Source organism: Amborella trichopoda, chromosome 13 (assembly GCF_054954075.1).
Source record: "Amborella trichopoda isolate Santa Cruz 75 chromosome 13, AtrichopodaSantaCruz75HAP2 v2.0, whole genome shotgun sequence".
Taxonomy (NCBI): Eukaryota; Viridiplantae; Streptophyta; class Magnoliopsida; order Amborellales; family Amborellaceae; genus Amborella; species Amborella trichopoda.
Genome location: NC_142348.1, coordinates 4,597,698 through 4,622,193, shown reverse-complemented (window position 1 = coordinate 4,622,193; position 24,496 = coordinate 4,597,698). Strand labels below are relative to the sequence as shown.

General features: G+C 36.2%; 2 protein-coding genes across 20 annotated transcripts; both read left to right on the top strand.

Moving 5' to 3' along the window:
- The first annotated feature begins 1,731 nt into the window (after positions 1-1,731).
- LOC18428801 (ATP-dependent zinc metalloprotease FTSH 2, chloroplastic) lies at positions 1,732-9,227 on the top strand. The gene is made up of 6 exons (XM_006838099.4): positions 1,732-1,890; positions 4,510-5,391; positions 6,012-6,340; positions 6,821-7,134; positions 7,778-8,018; positions 8,651-9,227. The coding sequence occupies exons 2-6, from the start codon at positions 4,551-4,553 to the stop codon at positions 8,990-8,992; spliced, it is 2,067 nt and encodes a 688-aa protein (XP_006838162.2). The 5' UTR covers positions 1,732-1,890; positions 4,510-4,550; the 3' UTR covers positions 8,993-9,227.
- A 385-nt stretch (positions 9,228-9,612) lies between these two features.
- LOC18428802 (phosphatidylinositol/phosphatidylcholine transfer protein SFH11) lies at positions 9,613-19,598 on the top strand. 19 transcript variants are annotated; one of them, XM_088856378.1, is made up of 12 exons: positions 9,615-9,887; positions 11,823-12,406; positions 12,653-12,752; positions 15,372-15,638; positions 15,818-15,895; positions 17,253-17,354; positions 17,453-17,502; positions 17,633-17,741; positions 17,870-17,950; positions 18,468-18,683; positions 19,083-19,154; positions 19,332-19,598. In XM_088856378.1, the coding sequence occupies exons 2-12, from the start codon at positions 12,015-12,017 to the stop codon at positions 19,365-19,367; spliced, it is 1,503 nt and encodes a 500-aa protein (XP_088712504.1). In that variant the 5' UTR covers positions 9,615-9,887; positions 11,823-12,014; the 3' UTR covers positions 19,368-19,598. The 19 variants fall into 19 exon arrangements, 17 of the variants coding, with proteins under 17 accessions (XP_088712508.1, XP_088712504.1, XP_020519601.1 ...); XM_020663942.2 differs by having other exon boundaries at positions 9,617-9,887; positions 15,803-15,895; XM_088856377.1 differs by having other exon boundaries at positions 9,798-9,887; positions 12,653-12,800.
- The last annotated feature ends 4,898 nt before the right edge of the window (positions 19,599-24,496 follow it).

The following is a 24,496-nucleotide window of genomic DNA, read 5'->3' as shown; positions in this document are numbered from 1 at the left end:
CATATCTCTTTAAAACAAACTTGCTACAAAATAGATAAAACCATGGTCAATATATTCCTTTCAAGATTTGACCACATGCCACAAATCAAACTAACATTATCTTAAAAACAAACAAGAGAATCCAAAGAGGGTGGGGCGTGTCACCCTTTTGTGGCACATGTGGGCCCCCACCCACATGCCACATGGTGGGCCCATATACACTATATTCCCCCATGGAATATTATAAAAAAAATATTATTTTTTAAATTGAACAAAACAATTTAAAATATACATTTGAATTTTTATAACTTTGTAATAACAATAACTGTATTTTTATAAGTCCAAAAATCTCAAATCAAATATTAAGATATTCATAAAAATTCAAATAATAAAACTAAAATCATTTCAATAATAAAATGAACACAATTAAATTAATATGCTTGAAAAATGATCCATATGGTTTTAGGAATCCAATATGTAATAATGGGGTACTTCACCTTCAACTGTGGACTACAGACCATACTAGCTTTATCAAACCGACCCAGTGTTTCACATGACCCAGTCCAAACAGGGGCTCATTAGCGGGTCACCAAAGTCAGGTCGATGAATCAAATGGTCGCAATCCCAGTCTGTGGATATAGGTCCTCCCTTAGAGATTAGTCAAGGTCACCACGACCTGATGCGACCACAGCTCTATGGCGCATGGGGATATCTCTCGTACATGCATACGCTGCACCCAAAGGTGGATATCTGGCATTCCCGAACGATCTATCAATATGCATGCCGTGTGATGACACATGGATGAGGCTTTGAGTCTCATCTCTGTAGGCCACCATCACACACAAGGGTCACACAGTCAATCGCTTAACTCATCCCGGCGTGTTCTCCGACCTCATCAAGAGTTAACCCATAAACCCTCATCGGTTTGTTCTTCATGTATGAGTAACATGTGTTTTTTTCAATTGACTGCCCTAGATCGTTAAGCACAGTTTGGTGTCAGCAAACTATCGTTTGTTTAGTATGGTTCACGAGGTACCACACTCCAACTGAGTTCATGTTTCACTATATTATTTCATTTTACAAGCACCCATAACGCTTTTAAAAGCCATATAAACCGAACAACCTTTAGTTTTTCATAAATTACAAATATTAAAAAATATTTTGAATATTTGATTTTTGATAAAAAGGGATGGATATAAACGAATAAACGAGATTGCTTGTTGGGGCGGCAATGGATCCGGGGACCTGATGACTAGACACGGCCTGGATTTGGGTATGGGTCAAAAAATTGGACTCGACGGGTCAAGTTCGAGTTAAAATCTTAGACCTGAACGCCATTCACGTCCGCTTTATGAAAATATATTAAAATACATAGATATTTTAATTTTTGGGTAGGGTCTAGGTCCAGGTCTAGGTCCCACATTATATTTCGAGTCCGGATCCCATAATAAATTATTTGGATCCAAGAAACCAAACCCAACCCGGCCTGACCCGTTGCCACCCCTAATTTTGCTTGTCGAACCCCAAAAATCTCATGGTCTCCCTCTCTCTGTATATATATAAAACGCATCCAAAAAATGATCTTTCTCTCTCTAGACGCAAATGCATAATAAGATCGAAAAATGAGAAAAAATCTATCCTTGTGTGTGGGATCTGTGAGGCCACGTGGTATTTCACAATACAATAGCAGGGCAAGCTTACTTCAACGCACACCTCAAAGAGTTAAAGAGAGACGTGGCCTGGACTTAACCTGCTTCTTCTCTCTCTGTCAACCTCCAGAAAGTGGAATAAATAGTAGAAACCCTCTCCCTCTCTCTCATCCTCAGTTCTCGATGGAGGGAGAAACAAGTAGCCGTTAGGATATCATTCATATTACCTCTGGTTCTGGGAACCCAATTTCTCCATTTACCGGTAAAATTCGAATGAGATTCATGTTCTCTTTCTTTTCCGTAAGTTTGTTTTTGTTGATATGGGTTTGTTCATTGCTCAGTAATTTACACTGATATTGCATCTCGTGGTATATACTCTGCCTCTCTCTATATCTCTATTTTTCTCTCTCTTCACGTACTAATAATCTTCTTCTTATTGTCGATGGTACTATCCTGTAGTTTTGTATTTGCGAATTTCTGCTGAGGTTTATGGATTTTATGGTATTGGGAAATCTCTCTCTCTCTCCTCGCATTAAGCTTCATGGCCTTTCCAGTTTGGAGCGAAAACAGTGTAAATTGTTGGGTCATCGAGAATAATGAAGCTAGCCATTGAATACACTACTCATAGCTGCCATTTGGTTTCACCCATGAAAACAATTTTTTCCGTCACTGCTCTCATAAATCATTGATTTGGTGGAAGAGTAATCTCTGAGGTTATGAATTAGAGGTAGAATCATTTTTTAATTCTTTTTGTAGCCCGGTTTTCAGTGGAAGCTTGGTGGAAGAATCAGCCCTCTGCTTTGAGGCATTTGATGCCTGGAACTTCAATAGTTGGGTTTATGTGTCTCATCTTCATACACTTCACCTACTTTTGTTTTCCCTTTGATTTGCAAGCAGAATGGGAGCCGTTTATATTCAACAATGTCGCGATCAAGATATTATCATATGTCCATTTAGAAAAGTAGTTATTTCCATTTCCGCATTCAAAAAAGACAAAAAAAAGAAAGTTGTTGTTTCTTTTAAGTTCTGTTGCTTTCCTATTATTTGCAAAAGTTGCTGATTCATTCAAGTGTGACTTAAAACAAGCTTAACATTATCCATTATTAAAAAAAAGATTTGTTATTGGATAGTCAGAGTAGCTTAATTCATCTATGCACGCATACTTGCTCTTCAATTTCGTTAGATTCTCCACATTATATATATACACTTTTATCTTGTAAATTCAATTTAAATAATTGTGTGTAATGTACTATGCATTTCAAATTTAGCTGCATGTGGGTTTTCAAACTTGGTGCCACTGCCTCATTTTTTGTAATTTTATGGGTTTCTCTTTTATGTCAATAATGGATGGTTCGTTTCATTTGTATGTTATCATTGGTAGTCCTCTGAAGTTTCTTTTGGTGTATTTCTAAGTTTTTGTATCAGAACCTTCAATCCTCTTTTTTGTTTCAAGTTTTTTGTGCTTGTTGAAGCTAGTAATTGTGTGTCTTTAGTCTTGTACCACAATGGTAGCAGGACTGGTTATTCTTTTGTTCATGAAGTATCAGTTTGTTCATATTGCATCTACAGTTGTAAATTCAAGGAAGTTTAAAGATTTTCCATGCAGGAAGTTAAATGTGTAGTATCAAAGTATAGAGTCTTTTCTTGTTGATCACATACATTTTATATGCTTTTAAATCTCAGAAGATAGCTGGACACCTATTTAGCAAAATCAGTAAAATACTATCCGTATTGCGACTGTGAATTAACCCAAAATATTGTCATATATAATTTAAAATAGGCTAGCTATTATCCTTTTGACGTTGTTGTTGTATATATTTTAAAAAATTCCCGAAAGGATTCAATGTTCCTCAAGATAAGATCAGTTTACCCTCACTTGATATTCATGCAGTTTGAGTATAAGTTATTTGACATGCTGATCCTAAGAACACATTTTTGGAACATATGCCTGATTTCTGAAAATCATTGATAATGACTTTTTCCTCTCAAGTATCCAAAAATTATGTAAGTCTATACCGGAAAAATTCTAAACTTTTTTATTATTTAGGACTAGAATTAGGTGTTTGGAGGTACTTGTTCCATTTGAGAAACTTCACTAGATGGGGAGTTGGCCAGATGTTAGTTCACTCTGGTTCAATGAGGGATAAATTTTCACCAAATGGCTGTATTCTTCGGCAAGGAGAAGTTGTTTCTGTCTCCAAGGATTCCCAACATCTAGGAACTCCTTTCTCAAGTGTCTTTGGTGGCATCATGCATGTACTAGTGCATAAGCTAACCAATATATTAAAGAGGCCTATTTGGCCAGAACTCTTATTTTTTCCTTTTCTTTTGAGGGAAGGTGATAGTTACTTCTTAGAAAAAAACAAGAATGTACATCAGCAGTAAGAGATGTCGAGATGGCATCTCAATGCAGCTGCTAAATTCAAAAGAAACTGAGATGGAACAGATAAGAGTCACTTTCATTAGCGCTACATGGTTCATGGTCAAATATGCCCCGCCAACGGACACGTAAATTAATAACCTCGACGCTAATTCTAATGTCTCAATTCTTCTATGAATATCAGGTAAAGCACAAGGTAAAAGGACTATGTAATCAAGCCTGTTTTATAATCTCTATTTCATGCAATAATTGGTGGACTTATGATATTGCTGTCATTCTTCCTTTATTTTTGGGATTCATTTTGACCAATTATATGAATTTTCCTTCCAGCCTTCCTTTTGTGCTCGTTTAGGCTGAACTATGTAATCCCCCTGAACAAAACACGTTTGTTTGGGAGTTCCCCTTTCAGATGGATTAAGAATATTGGTAGAATTTAAGTACCACGCTGTCGTGTCCCTTATCGTTTGCTCAATTTCACTCTCTTTCCTTGAATCATTGCAGTAAAGGTCACGGTAACTAAGCTACGTGGTGTTCTGTTGAAAATGGCTAGTTCAACGGCATGTCTGATTTCATCAGGCCTATCTTCCTGCACCAACAAACACAGCTTGGACAAAGAACTTTATGGAAAGCAAAGGGTTTCTTCCACAGGCCGCCCTTCCTTGGGTGTAAATCCTATTACGACTATTTATGCAAGTGCTTCTTTGAAGCACAAGAAGCATGAAGGAAGGAGAGATTTTCTAAAATTGCTTCTTGGTAGTGCTGGGGTTGCTCTGCCTGCTGAGGCAGATGACCAAAGTGTATCCTCCTCTAGAATGTCATATTCAAGGTTCTTGGAGTACTTAGATAAGGATAGAGTGCAAAAGGTTGATCTTTATGAAAATGGTACCATTGCTATAGTTGAGGCAATTTCCCCTGAGTTAGGCAATCGGATCCAAAGAGTACGTGTCCAACTACCTGGTCTCAGCCAAGAACTCCTTCAAAAGTTTAGAGAGAAGAACATCGACTTTGCAGCTCATAATGCTCAAGAAGACTCGGGTTCTCTTCTATTCAACCTTATTGGAAATTTGGCGTTCCCTCTCATCCTCATTGGAGGGTTGTTTCTTCTTTCAAGAAGATCATCTGGGGGAATTGGTGGACCTGGGGGTCCTGGCTTTCCCCTTGCCTTTGGCCAATCTAAAGCCAAGTTTCAAATGGAACCCAACACTGGTGTGACATTTGATGATGTTGCTGGGGTTGACGAAGCTAAGCAAGACTTTATGGAAGTTGTTGAGTTTTTAAAGAAGCCAGAGAGGTTCACTGCAGTTGGGGCACGTATTCCTAAGGGTGTTCTTCTTATTGGTCCACCAGGAACTGGAAAGACTTTGCTTGCCAAAGCAATTGCAGGTGACGATATTTCTTTTTCTTAATTTTCTTTTTCTTTGTTTTATTGAAGTTAGGGGAAGTGTATCACAATGAATTATGCCAATGTGGTGAAATCTACCGTCCATTCCCTCTGTTGGATCAGTGTAGATTAACTGGAGTGGGCCTTATAAGTATGTTTACTCACACATTGTTATAACAGCCAGCGGTTCTAACCTTGGAGTGCCATATACCATAGTTTAATGATATTTTTGAAGTTACCCTAGTTTAATAATATTTATGCATTGGAAAGTGCACTATTATCCAATAGACTATGGAAAACTAAATTCCATTAGGATTTCATTGTCCAATGAAATGACGCAAAGTGATGGAAAGAGTGGGATCCACGACTGGGGCAATGTTTTATTATGGCGCCCCCTTCCTCTTCTCCCTCTCTCTTACTCTCTCGCCATTGTCTTATTTTATTACAATTCATCATTTCACTCTATGGTGATGACATTGGCATATGGTTCTAGTCCATCACTTCCATCATTTCTGTAGTCCATTGGCTTATGATAAATTTTTTTTCATTGCTATGTCCAGGTAATGTTTTGTCTCCTTGTATGATGGCTTCTTCTCTCATCAAGAAAATTAAAATTTTGCAGGTGAAGCTGGTGTGCCTTTTTTTTCTATTTCTGGGTCAGAGTTTGTTGAGATGTTTGTGGGTGTGGGTGCTTCTAGGGTCCGTGACCTCTTCAAGAAAGCAAAGGAAAATGCTCCTTGCATCGTGTTTGTTGATGAGATTGATGCAGTTGGTAGGCAAAGGGGGGCGGGAATTGGAGGTGGGAATGATGAGAGGGAGCAAACACTCAATCAGCTCTTGACTGAAATGGATGGTTTCGAAGGCAACACGGGTATCATTGTGATAGCTGCAACTAACCGTGCTGATATTCTTGACTCTGCCCTGCTTCGTCCAGGGCGGTTTGATAGACAGGTTAGTATATGCCTTTCTTATTCGTGTGTTCTTTTCAAGGATTTAAGTTTTTTTTTTTAGCATTATCAGTTAAATATTGGCCTTAAGCCCGAACCTCTAGAGTGGCTGACATGTGTAAATTGTCTGCATACCTTAGATTGTGTTTTAAAATAACTAAACCAAAAATGACGATGTTATATATATTGGCACATGCATACAAATATGTATTACAAATCGCTCCATAGATAGATAGATCTATCGGTAGATAGATAGATACAATTGAAACATGTATATGCATGTGCATAAACCATACATTCTTTCAAGTTATGGTAGATCCATATTCCATGTTTTGAAGCATGGTGTTCTAGTTTCTTTCTTTTTTTTTTAAATACTTTCTCCTCGTGTTCTTCTTGGTCTTTATAGAATAGTTCTGGTAAATTATCAATACTTGGAATTACTCTGGTGTACATGCACTACAATTCATATACCTTCTTGTTGCAGGTGACTGTGGATGTTCCTGATGTGAGAGGAAGAACTGAGATATTGAAAGTGCATGCTAGCAACAAGAAGTTTGATGGTGATGTTTCATTGGATGTGATAGCCATGAGAACACCTGGTTTTAGTGGGGCCGATCTTGCAAACCTCTTGAACGAAGCTGCAATTTTGGCTGGTCGTCGTGGGAAGACTGCAATTTCCTCCAAAGAGATTGACGATTCGATTGATAGGATAGTGGCTGGAATGGAAGGAACTGTTATGACTGACGGGAAAAGCAAGAGCCTGGTGGCATACCATGAAGTTGGTCATGCAATTTGTGGGTAATTTACTCACTTTTTTCTCTGCCATGGTCTCACTCTTCATGCATGTCTGTGTGTGTGTGTGCGCGTATGTGTGTGTGTGTGTGTGTGTGTGTGTGTGTGTGTGAGAGAGAGAGAGAGAGAGAGAGAGAGAGAGAGAGAGAGAGAGATTGCTTTTAAAAGTGGACTAAATGTCCCTGTTTTTTTTTCAAAAGTTGACGGAGGCTTATCTGTATATTAGATCTGAGAATGGACATAAGATCTGCTGGCTGTCTACCATATACAATACGGAACCTGTATTTGATGATCTTCCTATTTTTAAGATGCCACAAGATGTGAACTCTGTTATTTGTAATGGAACTCACAAGCTTTGAAAACCCCAGCTAGAAAAAGACAAAAGAAAAATCAGTTACATGGATGATATCTTTTATGACTTTTACCATTACTATGTCTCAGATCTTAACTTCTTGCAGAGTTTCTACTAGTTTCTTTTTATTAAGAAACCTTTGCTCAAAGTATGATAGATTCATATGCATTTTTTGGCAATATAGGGATACAACTAATTTTTGTATGTTTGTCGAAACTTGTCGTTTGGAGTGGGACTAATAGGGATTTGAATGCTGTGAGTTAACGAATGCTAATATATAATTTTTTTTTTTCCCAGTACTTTAACTCCGGGACATGATGCTGTTCAAAAGGTCACCCTTGTTCCAAGGGGTCAAGCGAGGGGCCTTACTTGGTTCATTCCTGGGGATGACCCAACATTGATTTCAAAGCAACAATTGTTTGCAAGGATTGTTGGGGGCCTCGGTGGAAGAGCTGCGGAGGAGGTAATATTTGGTGAGCCTGAGGTCACTACTGGTGCAGCTGGTGACTTGCAGCAAATAACTGGTTTAGCCAAACAGGTAAACAAGCCTTTTCGTGGTACCAATGTAGGCAAATATGGTGTGGCCATTTGACCACTGCAACAGTATAGTATGGTCACAGGACTCAACCCTGTCGCATCAATGGGTTGGACTATGATGGGCGGGCAGGGTCCTACTACCAAACATGTTATTGATTCAGTTGTGCATCCCTCCTTCCTCCACTGTACAATCTGTTTATGGGATGGGGATGACTCCTATGACCCACTCTGCCATGGTCATATGGGTCATACTATATTTAATAGTCTCGGAATTCTACTATTTTGAAATTGAGAAGAATAGAATATACACAATGCAATGTGCTGTGAGCCATTGTCCATTGGGGTGATGACCATCTAATGAAATGATTGTTTGGTGATGGACAAAGAGGGGATGCCACCGTTGGGGTCACGTTCGCCATCAGGAGTTATTATCTTACCATTACCATCAATCATTTCAAAAAGAGGTGCATTTCAATGGACATTTGTATATATGCATGTAGATAATTATTGATGCGTGTGAGGTTTGTTTCTATAGAAAGTGCGCATGAGGTGTGTGACTATGTGAGCGTGTGTTCATCATGGGTGAAGCTTTTGTTTGGAAAGCTTGGGAATCTTAACTTTACCGCATCGCAGATGGTGACCACGTTTGGGATGTCAGAGATTGGCCCATGGTCTCTCATGGACACCTCTGCTCAAAGCTCAGATGTGATCATGAGGATGATGGCAAGGAATTCCATGTCGGAGAGGCTTGCAGAGGACATTGATGCAGCTGTGAAGCGCATTTCGGACAGCGCTTATGAAATTGCTTTGGATCACATTCAAAACAATCGTGAAGCCATTGACAAGATTGTGGAGGTCCTTTTAGAGAAAGAAACCATGTCAGGGGAAGAGTTTCGAGCCATCCTATCAGAGTTTGTGGAGATCCCTGCTGAAAATAGGGTCCCACCATCGGTGCCGACCCCAGTTGCTGCTTAATTTAACAGTTATCAATAGGAAAAAAGAACCCACATACCAAAAATTGAAGAAAAAGTTACTGTTAGACCAAGGAAGAAAAATATGGAGAGGAAATTGCCTGTATCATTTAACCAGTTAAACTTGTATGTTGTCCATAAACTTGATCACCATTTTCATTGCCTGGGACATGATGCATGTCTAATTGATGCAATATGTATACTGTTTGTGGAGTCAATTGTAAAATTGATTATGTATCTTTCTGAGATTTTGGGTGACATATTGTTCTACTTTGCAATAGTAGAACTTGTGGCATTGTTATGCAAAACTGGATGGAGGTCAATTGGCGAGGTTGCCTGTCGCTGGTTGAACCATCTACTTGCTGGTTTGGCTTGGGTTCTAATCAGTTTCAGGAACAAGAGAGGGAATCAGTCAGATGCGGTTTTCATGGTAGTTTTGGTCAATTTTTTGAACCTCTGTTAATTTTAGTAAATATTTTAAGATTTCTCAGGTTTTTGTAAAAACTTCTAAAACAGGTGTGTGTCTGCAATTTTGGCTCTTATAGTAGTCAGGACTTGTAAGAACCTAGTGTGTTCTAGATGGATTCTCTCCCTCCTATATTAAGTGTTTTCTCTTATCTGTGCGTCTGTCAAATTGGGGTGGCCTCTGAATTGTTACCTCAATGACAAGCAAGAAGATCCCTTTACATCAATTCCTCTCCCTCAAAGAAGGGAACCTAATTCCCTTCTTTTGGTCCCCTTTCTACGCCTCTCTCTATCCTCTCTCTCTCTCTTTCAAAATACCGGTCCCTCTCTCCACCTACTCCTCTGTTTTCCTCAAATTGATGTGGTTTTTCAGCTGAATTTCTATGGCATATCATTCCTGATTTCTCTTTAGCTTGGTTTTTGTCATTCGAAAGGTAATCTCAGCTCTTGCCCTGAGTTAATCAACTTTGTTTATTAATCTCTGCATGAATTTCTGAGTTAATCAACTTTGTCGTTTATTTTATGCATGAATTTCTTAGCTGCTTGGTTAAATTTTATGGCCATTATCTCCTTGTTTCTCTTTTTCCTTTTTTCGGGCAAATATATTTCTCATTTTCGTTGATATATCCTCAAAAGTCATTTTTACACAATAAAATTATTTTGATTGTATGGTTCGTATACTCATCTCCTGCAGGAGCATATACTGTTCATCTACTCTCTCGGGCAGAAAATCCACTTAGTTGGATTTTTGGGATAAGAATCACTAGATAATTATTTCCAAAAGACAAAGTTTGAAAATTTTTTAAGGACGGTTTTGGTTCAATCTCGATACGTTACTTTTTTCAAGTGCATGGAAATTTTTTGCTTTTTTGAGTTTAGCCTCTTGATTAACGACGACGTTGCATCCACAAAATTTGGGATCCTAAAATTTCTCCTAAGTTGGGTTTTATCCGAGGGAGTAACTGGATAGTATGCTCCCTCAGAAGCATGAAATCTTTTGGCTGTTGTATTTTGTTTATTTTGTTATTCCTGAATTTTTTTTCTCGTCGACTTGCTACTTTTTGTTGCAATTGGTTCCTTCTGATTATGAACTTGGTTCATTGATTATGTAATTCGTAGTCCCCTTCTACTCACTCGTGTATATTGAATATTGATTATGAAGTAGGTATATTTCATTTTAGATCAGTGGTCTTTATTTCTTAAGAAATTTTCGGCTAATTAAGTAAGAATATCTGGGGAATCGGACGTGAGTTTTCCTTGTTAGTTTTGTTTTATTTTGTTTATTTACTTTTTTGGCATGTTTTGTCCATTGCAATAAACACACATGAATGCCATACATACCCAATTTACAGAAAAACGAAGAAGTTGGATGGTAAGGATCAAAAGGGTAAAGCTGCCGCAATGACAAATGAGTTCACCAATAGAGAAACACTTCCATCAAGGAAGTAAATCTCCTAGAATAGTAAAGTCCAAGATTGTTTTTTTTTTAATATGTAAAGTCCAAGATTGTTTTTTTTTTAATATGTAAAGTCAAAGATTGTTGTCCAAGCTATACATGGGAAGAGAGTTCATTTGCATGTGAAAACAAAAATTAATGTTAATGGGAGAAAACCTCAGGGTAAATGAAGGGCTAATTTTTTTATTTTGCGCCAGTAGATTCTGTAATTTCTGCAAAACACTTTGTGTAAGAGCCTTCACAAAATACTTACCCAAAAAAAAAAGAGCCTTCACAAAATGTTAGTGACAAATCAAACATCAAAATCAACAACTAGTTGAGAATGCAATTATTCAAAGGTTGAAATCCTGTCATCTAAAAGTAGAGAACTTAGAAATTTCTTCTTCTTGTTTGGCATATTCTAGATATGGATACTAACTGGGTTAAGATTCCATGTACAATGCTAGATGTAGTGAAAGCCCATACCTCATTTATAAATGAGGAAAGTGATCCACTTGCTGCTGTGTAGATGTAGGTATAAAATTCCCCATGGATCTAAACATAACATGGTTATCTAATTTGCAAGCTGTTCTTCTGTCACCCCAATTCTGTACTCAACTGAGAAATGGGCTTGTGAGTTGGTGTATTTACTCTTGATTTCCATAAGTCAACTGATTTCCTCTCATTGAAAGGAACATAATGTACACATTCTAAATTTGGTCAAAGGACCCAAATCACAAATGATAAAAGCACTTACCATGACAAAGGATTATCACTATGCAAGAATGCGAAATTTTAAACATGTCTTCTTTCAAAAATTTGCTTTTCTTAATAGCATGAAATCAAGAATTTTTATGTGTATCAAAATGTTAATTCTCTCCACATGTTAAAGAGATTTACAAATGAAATTAATCCTTATTACATCTCTTTGCAGACTTTGAGCAAGAGAATGGGTATGAGCATTTAAGAAGAACTACCTCATGGTATAATTTATTCTTTTTCTCATTTGAGAAGGGGAAAACATTTCAGTGAAAACTTGCAGGTAGAGAACCAACATCTCCATTGTAGTGCAAGTAAGTAGCATTAAAAAGAGAAGTAGCATATACTACCCATCTTGTCCTTCAGTATGGAGGATAAACCAATGCCATCAGCAAAGTTGATTAACATAGATGGAAGCACAGAATCAAGTATTGAGACCAGTGAGAAACGTTTGGATTTCTATGATTTTGCATGCCAGAGAAAATCCGATAGCTTCCTCACTCTGACTGTTGAAGAGCAACATCATTCTCAAGATGTAGAGAAACAAATGTCTTCATCAAAGTTAAGTTTCCAATCTTTGAGAACAGCTAAACTGAAGTTTCAAGCCTCACTAAAGAGGCTTGTGAGGAAGGACATTCAACTAGTTTTTGAAGGGATTCGCGATCCACAAGAAGAACAGAAGGTGCGATCATTTCGAGAAATACTTTTATCAGAGAACCTACTTCCTGAAAATTTTGATGATTATCATACCCTTTTGCGGTAAGTTGCTAAGAAATAAAGTTTGTACTTGAATTGCTATCCAAAGTAACTAAAAAATAAAAATTGCATGTCCTGTATAGTGTAGTTTCATAATCCAACTTAACTACGTTTTTCATACAGAAGGATGAATTGAATAGACTTCTGTATTAATAGCAATATGCCTATCTCATTGGATCTTAATAGTAGTTCTGTGTTGTCATATTTGTAACTTTTTTTGACAATCATTTCTCTATCCCTTTCATCCAGTTTTCTACGTGCTAGACGTTTTGATGCACTTAAAGCAAGAGATATATGGTTGAACATGTTGAAGTGGCGCAACGAGAATCATGTTGATGCACTGGTTGAGGTGGATATAAGCCATAAATATTTGGAAGAACTCCGAAGTTTGCACCATGTGTGATAATAATGTTTTGGTTTCAAAAAGACTTTATTGATATGAATAGATTTGATTCATTAATGATTGAGAAACTTAAGTCTATCTTAGTGAGCTCTTTTATTTGAATGTTTCTTGCATGAAATTTTTTATTTTTCTTTTTAATTTTTCGATATAATGCATGAACATGCCTTAGCATTTTATATGAAACTATATTCGCAAAGGATCCTTTGTTTATCATTTCATAATTTTCATCACCAACCAAATCAAGGTAGGATGTCATGTGAACCATTATACTGCACAACAAGAAATGTTTTAGACACTAACTCAGTGGTCCATTTTGTACACTGACTTGACTTGCAGAATCCCAAGTTGACCTAGCCAGTAATTTTGTTCTTTGAAAAAATAATAGCATATCTGCAGAAATTAAGGGATACAAAAGGTATGAAAGTATTAAAGGCATGCACGTGTTGTGGAAAGATGATATTCATGTGCAAGATTATGCATTCGAACAGGGATTGTGACATGCATGTATTTGATGTGTATTCACTGTATGGTATGGCTTATTGTGATATGGAACACATGAAACCACAGCTTCAAATATACATGTAATCCAATCCTAAATAAAGAGACATACAGTTAGTAACTCTATGAATTTCCATGTATAACTTATGGTTAAACATGCTAACATTCATAATGATCTGAAAATTATCTCTCTATTTATAAAAGATTATGCAATATGTCATGGAAAAACAACAGTTATGATCATTTAGAAGCTTAGAAATACTGATTATAGTCATGGGCATGCTTGCAGTACTGGTAGTAAGCCTCTTCAGTATCAAATTAGTAATACAAACCCAAAGCTACCAAGGTGAATATCATCAGTATATTTCCCATCATTGTCTCTTCCATGACATCTAACCATGCATATTGTTTCCAACTTCATCATTGCCATGGTCAATGTCATCATTGTTTATTAATATCATCATATTATTTTTTAATAATTGAAGAAATTTTTAAATTCAACAAAAATCAAACGTCAAGTGAAAAAGAAAGGTATACCATCAACATGATTATCCCCTTTACCTTGACCAGTTGAGAACTACTTGCAGTAGTCCTAACCTCTTCCATGGATTTACGAAGCAAATAAAAATAAAGTAAAATAAAATAAAATAGATTTCCTTTGCCACTTTAATTTTTTAATTAGGTATGTCTTTTATAATAGAGCAACATAATATACTGAAAACCTGTTCTGTTTTCTCAGCTATGATAAGCGGGCTATTGACCACTTAATTTGCTTTTTAACATAATCTAAGTTTGTAAGAGATTAAATCTTATACGCAAATCAAAGTATTATGCAAAAATGTGATGTACCTTCCATGGAATGCCGTTGACCTTTCCACGATTACTTATTCACCTTTGTGGGATCCCCCCTTAATTGAATGGAGAAACTCATTGGAATCTGAAGTCTATAGAACCAGTGTAAGAACAGTGTGCTCGGAGGGCTCGAGCAACAGTTGTGTCTCCTGCTACGTATGTCTAATAACTCATACATCACTAGTGGGCTATGGGTTTCCTTTTAAGCATCTGTCAAAAATTGGTTCAAGTGTTCTGAAGGTGCGTGGAGCCACCCTTTTAACATTGTTCACCTCAAACTGAACCTTCTGGTCATATCTGCAGGACTAATTTCTTACGTGTCCAAGAACATTGCTTAAGCCAAATTGTTTGATCTGCTCCATGACTTCCATTGCCACTTTTTTGTTCAAGATCTGGTTATTTTGTTCTTTCCAGATTCCTTAAAGAATAGTAAGAAACATGCCCACCGTAATAGTGATGTGCTCCGACAAACCAATTATTCTCTGTACTTCTAAACAAAAACCAAACCTATCTTTTTCTCTTATTTTTAAACATTTGTTTTTTTTCTTTAGATTTATTTCAGATAAGTTACATTTGCTATTAAAGTGAAAGAATGAACATGAATAAGGAGTTACCAAAGTTATTGAGGTGTATAACCCATTAGAAGCATAACTTCAACCCTTCCTTGTATACAATAACGTTAGCATGCCTAGCTGCCATCATATCTATTAAAATCACTGACACGAATATCAGACAATGAATGATGGTTTTTTGAGAAGATCCAGTCAAGTTTCCATGGAATCATTCTACCCCTCCAAGTTCAATATCTCATTGAAAAAATAATTCAATTTGATGGCACCGGACCAGCCGCTTCTCCAGTTTGGCCCCCAGTCTGGTTTTCAGATCATTGCATATGTCTTTAAACAAAGAACGAGAGACCTTGTTCCCTGTAGCATATGAGATTGACAGCAATATCTTCACACGTACAAAATCTATTTCGTCCTGCAATTTAAATGCCTGCAATATTGCCCTATTATCCATGCTTGATAAAATGACTAACTTCTGAGAAAAGTTAACACAAAGTAATGGTGCTCATTCAATATCAGGTATCACATTTGGTGATTTTGATCATTATTTGTGGATAGGCCCCCCTTGTCAATATAAAAGTTTTCTTTGTATTAACTAGTGTAATGAGTACCATCTTCAACTACTAATTTGAGGAATGTCTTCATGCAGAATTTTAAATTCGAGGAGTATGAGGAGGTAAAGAAGTATTACCCGCATGGGTTTCATGGGGTAGATAGAAGCGGTAGACCACTATATATTGAAAGGATGGGGTTGATAGATATGAGTTCTCTGGAGTGTGTAACTACAATAGATCGTTACGTAAAATATCGCATCACAGAATTGGAAAAGACTTTGAGATTGAGGTTTCCTGCATGCTCTCTTGCAGCAAAAAGGCACATATCATCTACAACAACGATCCTGGACGTGTCTGGAGTGGTAAATCTGTGTACTTGGTTTTCCATATAATCTCCCAAGAACAATTGCTCTGGGGGTGTTAACACATTTTTTTGTTTTTACCAAGTGTATATGATGTTTGTTGCAGCCATCAATTATTGTTAGTTCCTTTACAACATGATGGAACAGTACTTATGAAATTTTAGAAAAACTTCCTTCAGGGTATGAAGAACTTCACAAAGACTGCTAAAGATCTTTTCATTGAAGTCCAAAAGATTGGTAGCAACTACTACCCTGAGGTACTTGTCATATTGAGTCAAAGATTTCTTCCTCTACCAAACTTCCTTTGTCTTATTTTGAGATATTTTTTAAAATCTATTGATGTTTGTTTGTTGTTTATTGTAATCAAGAAAGTTAAGAATAGCGGAGTGATTTATTACATATGACAGCTGCATTAACTGCAAGCTTCTGAAATATAGTGTAGGAAAAAAAGTACTGTAGGGATCAGAAAATACATGGCATGAGATCACTCTAATTTGGATAGATGATGAATTTTTCCTTTCCCAGTGCAATCTAAGTAATTGGAGAACCTGGAGGTGAGGTGAGATGCAAATGTGAGAGAACAGTTTTAGTGAGGTGGTGTTTGTCTTTGGTCTTCATTCTCCATAACGGTTTCCTCTTCAAGTGAGCAATAGTTGCTGTTGTGTTTGACATTCCTGATTTGTTTGGAGGTGGCATTGGAAATAGTATCTGAAATGATTATAGGAGGAGAAAAGTTGAGACGAACAAGTTGATCATTATCTGGCTGCTTCTCCAATGTGGATTAAGGGATGGTAACATGTAAAAGGAAGAACCCAAAGGAGGCTTTTCCATTAAATTGACATGGAGAAAAAATTGTGTAATTTATTAATAGTGTAGAAGTAAGGAAGAACCGAAAGGAAGCTTTTCCATTAAATTGACATGGAGAAAATATTGTGGGTAATTTCTTAATAGTATACCAGTAAGTTAAGATGTCATCAGACCAGTAGATTTTAGGTAACATCATTCCAACTAAAAGGGATTTTGTAACTTCAAGAAAGTGCTGATTTTGCTAAGGCATAGTGGGATTCTGTTGTCTTGATGTACTTCACTGTGCTCTTGTCTACTGGTTTTCTACCATATTCAGAAAGAAAAAAAAAATTGAGCTTAACCTCTTACTGATTGGATTGACACAATGAGGTATCCTTGCATATGTTAACCAAACATTTTGAAAGTAGAATGGGTACAAAAAATATACATTTTCTTAGAACCTCAGCTTGGTTTAAGATTTGCTTTCCTGTTAATGTAACATTCGGATTTTGGAGAGGGTAAGTTGTCCAGGATCTGCTCCAATTCCTTATTGAGCATCAAGCCTACTCAAGGTTTTCTTGTTATGTATCTGCTGTAAATTCAATTTTTGGGGCAGGATGCACGGATTTGTCAAATGCGGCTATTCTCAACATGACAGATGCTAAAAATTGGATTTTATTTCATTTTGCAGGGGCTAAGTAAATAAGTAAAAAACAAAGTGGTTATAAGATAAAATGTTAGAACGCATTAGACACATCAGTGAGAGAACCTTGAAAATTTCTTACATTAAAGTAGAGTTTAATATTCATTTTAATTTTTTTCTTGCAGACTCTTAATCAACTTTTTATAATAAATGCTGGACCGGGATTTAAGGTGTTGTGGAATACCATAAAAGTTTTCCTGGATCCCAGGACAGCAGCAAAGATTAATGTAAGAAGTTCTCGTAATCTTATACTTTCCACCCTTCTTGTTCCAAATACCCCAAAGTGTAAATGTTCATCGTCTAATTTTTGACAATACACTTTCAGGTATTAGGGAACAAATATCACAGTAAGCTGCTTGAAGTGGTTGATCTTAGGTACATTTACGGGTTTGTTTTGGGTTGTTAAATGAAAGAAAATGAACACACAACTGGTTTCACACAAGAATGAGTTCACACATCTCCAATGGTGCTTGTTCTTCTCATGGAATATTCCTTTTCCCTACAGTAATTTGCCAAAATTTTTGGGTGGAATTTGTGAATGTTCTGACTATGGAGGCTGCTTACTTAATGATAAAGGGCCGTGGAATGATCCTGAAATCATAAAAATATTGGAGGTTAGTTTTTCCTAAGTTCAAATTTCTATCAGTACTTTTAGTTATCAGATTATATTCAAACCAGCTATTACTTTGAGTGTATAGCTCTTGTTGGATTTCTGATAGTTGTTTAACTACTATGCTCACAGGCAATCCTTGATGGGGCAGGAAGGCTCGATAGTAAAGCCCTTAGTGATGCAATTGCCGAAGAATCTTCTGTACCTGAAATTGTAAATTACTCTTGGTGATTCCTTGGTTCTCCAGAGTAGTATATTTGTATGAGAATCATAGAGATAAAGCCCACTTCATGGAATTTCCAGATATGGATATGTCTGCTAAGCTCATTCATCTGGTTGAAACTCATCAGATGAATGGATTTCAAGCTTTCCTGAAGCTCAAGTCTTTTGTTTTTTGTTACCATGTAAAAGCATCTGGAGACCAGTTGGATGGATCTCATTAACCCCCATGGCGACTACCTGAACTGGGACATTGATTACTCACACATTTGGTATAACAAAAGGTTTTTACGATACAAAACTGGAGAATAACAAAAATAATTAACTCTATTCCTCACATGACAATGCACACTAACAATTTTAGTGAAATGGGCTTAGTAGTATGTTTGTCATTTTTGTCATATTTTATGTTTATTTTACTCTTCTATTATGGAAAAGATATTTTCTTTGTAAGTCTTCATTTTTTGCATGGCGTAATTAATTTTCGTTGATTGTGGGAGCTATTTTTCAGAACCTAGTAAGGCAGGGGACAAAATTGAAGGACTTCATGCAGAATGACCATCTTTCTGATACGAGTGAAAGACGCACAACTAGGCCTAGTGGAGCAGCAGTCCAAATAAGTAGCTTTAAAAATGACCCAAATCCACTTTCACAAATGAAAGACATTGATGAACAAATTTCCAAGAAAATACTGGCATTGGAAGCTGGGCTTGACGAAACTGAACTGGTATGTCAATTCATAATATATAGCATTACCAGTTGTCAATACATTTGGGAGTTGATAAGCTTGTGTGTAGAAGTTTTAGATAGATCTAGTGGCTGGTGAACTTGAGTCTCATCTGAAAATTTTTCATTAATCTAGTGACCGGCAAACTTGTGCCTAGCAGTTTTTAATATACCTGGCAGTTTGGTATTTCCCAGAAAAAGAAAAGAAGTTCAATGTTTAGATAATCGACCCTGTAAACTGTCTAATAATTTTTGGGTGATCTAGTGTTTTGATAAACCTATGTTCGATAACTTTCCTTAATTCTAGGAGTCAGAAGACTTGTGCCTGGTAGCTTTTAGTAAATCAAGCGGCAGTAAGTTTGTGTGAGTATAAAGTCAGTGTTATGGCCATTTCTCCCAGGAATTGCGCAACCTTCTTTCAAAACAGGAGCAGCTAGTGAAACTTTTAGAACAGTTGAAGAAACTAATCACAGTAAGTGAAACTTATATCGTATTTCATGCTTTGATACGGAAGTCGTCGAAACTAGGAAACTCATCGTGTATTTCATACTCTAAAAGATTGGGCCCTGAAATTTTCGGGATATATTATTAAATTGTTATTATCATTTGTTTATTTATGATGATTACTAATCTTAACATATGTTTCCAGAGCAGAAGTCATTCCTTAACACAAGAAAGAAACTGATGCCATGGGGTACGCGACCTAAAGAAAATGGATATAATGTCATCATATGGTTTTGAAAGAGATCGCTTCATACCTAATGTAATGCTCTTTAAAGAAATTTGTATTTGAAGCGGCAATCAGCAATGCAATTATATTTGGACAGAAGATGTAACTATGACTCCTTATGCTTTAAGGAAATCCACTCATCTAAAAATGTTTTAAGTGCTTGCCATTGGAAGCACCATTCGGTTATACTGTTTTAGTATGCATCAAGACCACTCATCTAAAAATTGTTGAAGTGCTTGCGATTGGAAGCATCATTCGGTTATACTGTTTTAGTATGCATTGAGAGAGAGAGAGAGAGAGAGAGAGAGAGAGAGATTTTTTCTGTTGGACTCAATCCTCTCAAAGGCTTCTACTGAGTATCATGTAAGATACTCAAAGTGGCCATCAAATATAAGTACTTATCAACGAACGGGGGAGATGAGCCAAAGTCCTGTTCTTGGGATCGCCTTGGTCATCAGCAGAACAGCTGCTAATTGCCACTGTCCGTCGATAGATACAGATTGTAGATGGTTGCCATAAGCTCCTTCCAATGTACTAAATAGGCGCACAATATACAATGCCTTATTCTATGGGATATGTCTATGGGATTGTCTATAAAGAGATCATTTATTTTTTTGTACATGGAGGTCACAATTATTTCCATTCATTAGATATTAAATTGGATGGCTTGGGGTGAGTCACGAAGTCTAATAAATTTTTTTTTGGAACATAGTGTCTATTAAATAACACTCTTACAACCACCCAAGAAATTTAAGGGACAAGATGATTGTGACTTCTTTGTACAAAAGATAAATGGTTTCTTTGTAGACAATCGCTTATTATATTTGCTCCATAAATTATCGCATGGGCTTGTATACATTGTTGCATCTTCTCTCTCTGATGTCCAATTTGAGCTTGGGATGGGTTGGAACCCATTAAAGGCAGCTCTCTCCACGTCATGTGGAATTGGGAGTAGACATTGTTGCATGTAGTCTACAAACAGCAAACTGCACTCATCTCAAGCAGATGGTTGAGATAAATATACCACTGCCAAAATCAGATATAAGAGGAGCGGTTCACATCAAGAGCCCATTGTTATTACAGAATGGCTGGTACACAATTTCACTTCATGCCGCAAGGTAAATTGGCTCCCATGTCTACCACAGAAGCCTCGAGTTCTAGTTTTGACTTAGATGGCTCTTTAAAATTATCCCCAAATAGTCAAAAGACTGGTAAATTCCGGTGTAATTCAGCATATTTATTCAGTTCCTTGAGTAAGTCTGTTTATGATGATAATGTTTTTTATGATGTTTTTATGTTGAAGGGCTTGATTGGTGTGAAATATAATGAAGGGCTTGCTTCCATTAGTTTGGATTTGAGATCTAATGATGCTGGGTTTGATGAATTTCTTAGTGAACATCGTTGGAATGAACATGACAAAAATGGAATAGGAGAACAATAAGAGAGCCTAAGAATTCCTCTTCTTGTTCGTTTACATATGGCCATTTTGGAAACTGTGCCATCAAACTTGGGTTGGCATTGGTGCAGATGTGTGAAGTATGAGTGAGTTCTCTACCACCCTTTCCCTCTCAAACCTTCTCAAAACAAGATTGATGCTATTTGTGAGGTTTGTTGCCCCAATGACAACCATGAATTTTCTAATCTTTACCACCTTGACCAGTAATATTCCAAAAGCAATCCGACTCCCAGCTATCCTTCCATTTACTTAGAATTTTCAACTCACTCAGCTTTAAATTAACATAGTTTTACTTAGAATTTTCAACTTACTCAGCTTTAAGTTCACATATTTTTACTTAGAATTTTCAACTCATTCAGCTTTAAATTCACATATTTTACACAAAGGAAATGTATTTAGCTGCTCAACTTTAAACTACGGTAATATGCAAAGATGTGAACAATCTTCACGGTTGCAGAATTTTTTGTAGGCAAAAAATATTGTACACATATAACCCCGATTTTAAATATGCAAGCAACCGCCATATCCTCAAATATCCTATATAATCGTGAAAAGATAGCAGCATATCCTCAGAATCTTGAAAAGATAGCGCAACTACTTTCATTCCACTACTATGAGCTATCTAGATAACAGTTGTAGAATTCGGAAACACACCATGGTAAATGCTTCGATTGTCTTATAATCTTATTGGTTTTAGTTATTTTAAATCGAGCCCATAAAAATAAAAAGGCATTTAATTGTAATATGATTGTTTTTTTTCATTTTAAATGGAGCCCATAATAGTAGGAGCACGAGCACACACGCATATACATATTAAGTTTTAAAATTAAAAAAATTTATCACACACTTGGGAGGTTGTAGAAAGGCTGGGCAATAATGAACTATAAAATATCACGTAGGGAAAGCATATGTACTCCATGCCTCCTAGTGGGTGTGGGGCCGTCCACATGGAAATGTAGTAAATACTAAGAAAAAATTGAAAAAATAAAAATGTATAATAAATAAAATTTTATGGGAGATATGGGTCTTGTAGTAAATAAAAAATCTAAAAAAATAAAATTGAATGGAACTAGGTAGTTCTTATAGGATTGGTTCCCACCTGGAACTGGCCGGTTCTTGCATAGACTTGGCTGGTTCCTAAGTGATGCAGATAAAAGTTAGAAAAAAAACTTCAAAGTCACAATTTTATTATTTTTTTAAATTTCTCTTTTTAGAAATAGATAACATGACTATTTTTAGGAAAGGTAAATCTCTTTTTAGGGTGTGAGTAGTAAAAAAAATATGTTTTAGGGAATAATAGGAAGTACGTCATTGGAAAGTCCTTTCATGGAAGCTCCCTATCTCTTCCATATCTTTTGGTTTAGTGAATAACATATAGATAAGGTTAAAAACTTATTGTTTAGGAAATAACATATAGATGAGGTAAGAATCTTTTAGTTTATAAAATAATAAGCGGTAGAAAATAGGTGGTATGCAATAGAGAGAAGAAAGTGAGAGAGAAAATCGGGAGAAAAGCTTTTGGGTGGTATGCGAGAGAGAGAAGAAATAGAGAACATTGGAAAGTGAGAGGTGGTACATGAGTGAAAGAAGGTGATTATTTTTATGAGTTTTTTTATTTGTTTATTTATTTATTTTTATTTAAAGAGAGATGTCCCATTGCTGTAAAGATATCAGATAATGAGAATTGAGTAAAATTGATCTTGTGAAGTGATATTTTTGATGTGGATTCCCTCTCAGACTTTGAAAATGAATGTATTTTTTCAACCCATTATTCTGGTTTTATTTTCTCTTTTTTTTTATTGTTATTATTCTGGTTTTATTTTTTTCCTTGCATCACTTTTTTTTTTTTTTTTCTGGTTATTATTCTAATTTTATTTTCTCCCTGCATCACTAATGCAAGAGAAAAACTTATGAATTTTAGGTAAGCTGTACCTAGGCTTTTTTAAGATTTTGATATCTCCTAAGTTAGAATCTGGGTTATGGGATTTTTTTTTAACTCTTTTTCTTAAGGGAAAGTATAGAATAAGACTTTTTACTTTGGTATAAGGTGGTACATTAATATTGACCAATGGATGTGAAACTAGGTGGTTGCAATTATTCTATTGACCAAGCTTAAACTTCAAAACAATTTTTTTTGAGCTTTGTGACACATCCAAGCTATCAATTTCCACATCGGATGGTTGTAAGTAATTGTGATCGTCTTGTATCAAAGGTAAATGGTCTAATTATATACAATCATTTTTCCTAATTTCAAGTATTTTTAGGGTATTTTTCCTAATTTCGACAATTGTGTCCTATTTTCTAAGGATTTCTGGTCTTTTTCTCTTGTATATTTTTGGGTTTTGGAAGGAGGAATTTATAGGTTTCAGTAGGGATTTTTCATATTTTTTTTGGATTTTTACGGATTTTTTCATATTTATCCTAATTTTTTTGATTTATCCAATTTAAAACGCGTTTTACTGTGTCATTGAGCCATGCCTGGGCCCGCTGGGACTTGCCCTGCGGCCTAATACTTGTAGGGTCATGCTGTGTTCGATTTTTTATTTTCTGGAACAATTTCCCTCGGGTTTTTTTTTCTAAACATAAGTCCGATTCAGGTGATTCTTGTACCGTTGGAAAGGTTGTGACCTCCACTACAACCTGGAAATTTTGAGATATTTTCACGGAGTCTACAAGGCTATGACTTTAAAGTCTCGATTTCAGGTTTTTGGGTATCCAATCGATGTTCGAGGTCGATTTCGAGGTTGGTTCAGAATGATCATGGGTGCCTAATGAAAGAAAGATTAATGCGATCTTGTTGGTGAATATATTTGTTTATTTTTCTTGTTTTCACCCCATTTCTTTTATTTTTCTTTTCTTTTGGTAAATATCACTTTCAAGTAGTCTTATTACAATACCTTTTGCTTCAAAGAAAATAAAACTAACAAATCAAATATCTTAAAAATCTTGATGCCATCAAATCAATATTTTTTAAACAAAGAAAATATTCACAATTATTATGTTTGAGAATATAAAAACAATATAATTAAATATGGCAAAAAACAAAAAAAGAGTGTCGAAGATTACCTCAACCGGGCTTATTACATCCCACACTGAGTCACCACTATCCAATGGCAATGGGATTAATGATCAACCTTCAATCTCAACCGAGAAAGTAAGTTTAGGCCAAACAACATCAATGGAACATGAATCCCTTTGATCACAAACTCAACCCTAGATGAATTCCCTTAACAACCTAGCTCGAGAGATATGAATTCTTTTTTTACTACACCCTAAAACCGTTGGCCATAAATTCATAGTTGAGATATGGGAGAGAGAAGAACCTTATAGCCTGAACCCTTAGGTTCTTTCACAATGTGGAAGAGAGAGAAATCACAAAGATGAGAGAGTGGGAGGTGCCTCCCTTCTAGGCTTTGATGATAGAGAGAAAATTTTCTTAAGAGAGAAAGAGAGAGAAATTCTAAGTGGGGCGTGCCCCTTTGTGAGATATGAGAGAGAAAGATGAGAATTAAGTATAAGAGATAAGGGGTAGAGATTTTGGATAGAGACAATCATTTTTTTAAAGCCTTTGAACAAGATTAGGGTTTTCGTTGGCTTGCCTCTTCTTGTGAGATTGAATATGAACCAT

Bases quoted from the DNA above. Each gene is read 5' to 3' on its own strand.
- LOC18428801 (XM_006838099.4), top strand. From the start codon at position 4,551: ATGGCTAGTTCAACGGCATGTCTGATTTCATCAGGCCTATCTTCCTGC. The intron at 6,341-6,820 runs GTTAGTATATGC...TTCTTGTTGCAG, and splicing joins CAGGGCGGTTTGATAGACAG to GTGACTGTGGATGTTCCTGA. The intron at 7,135-7,777 runs GTAATTTACTCA...TTTTTTTCCCAG, and splicing joins GTTGGTCATGCAATTTGTGG to TACTTTAACTCCGGGACATG.
- LOC18428802 (XM_088856377.1), top strand. From the start codon at position 12,015: ATGGAGGATAAACCAATGCCATCAGCAAAGTTGATTAACATAGATGGA. The intron at 17,951-18,467 runs GTAAATTACTCT...GCTATTTTTCAG, and splicing joins AATCTTCTGTACCTGAAATT to AACCTAGTAAGGCAGGGGAC. The intron at 19,155-19,331 runs GTAAGTGAAACT...ATATGTTTCCAG, and splicing joins AGTTGAAGAAACTAATCACA to AGCAGAAGTCATTCCTTAAC.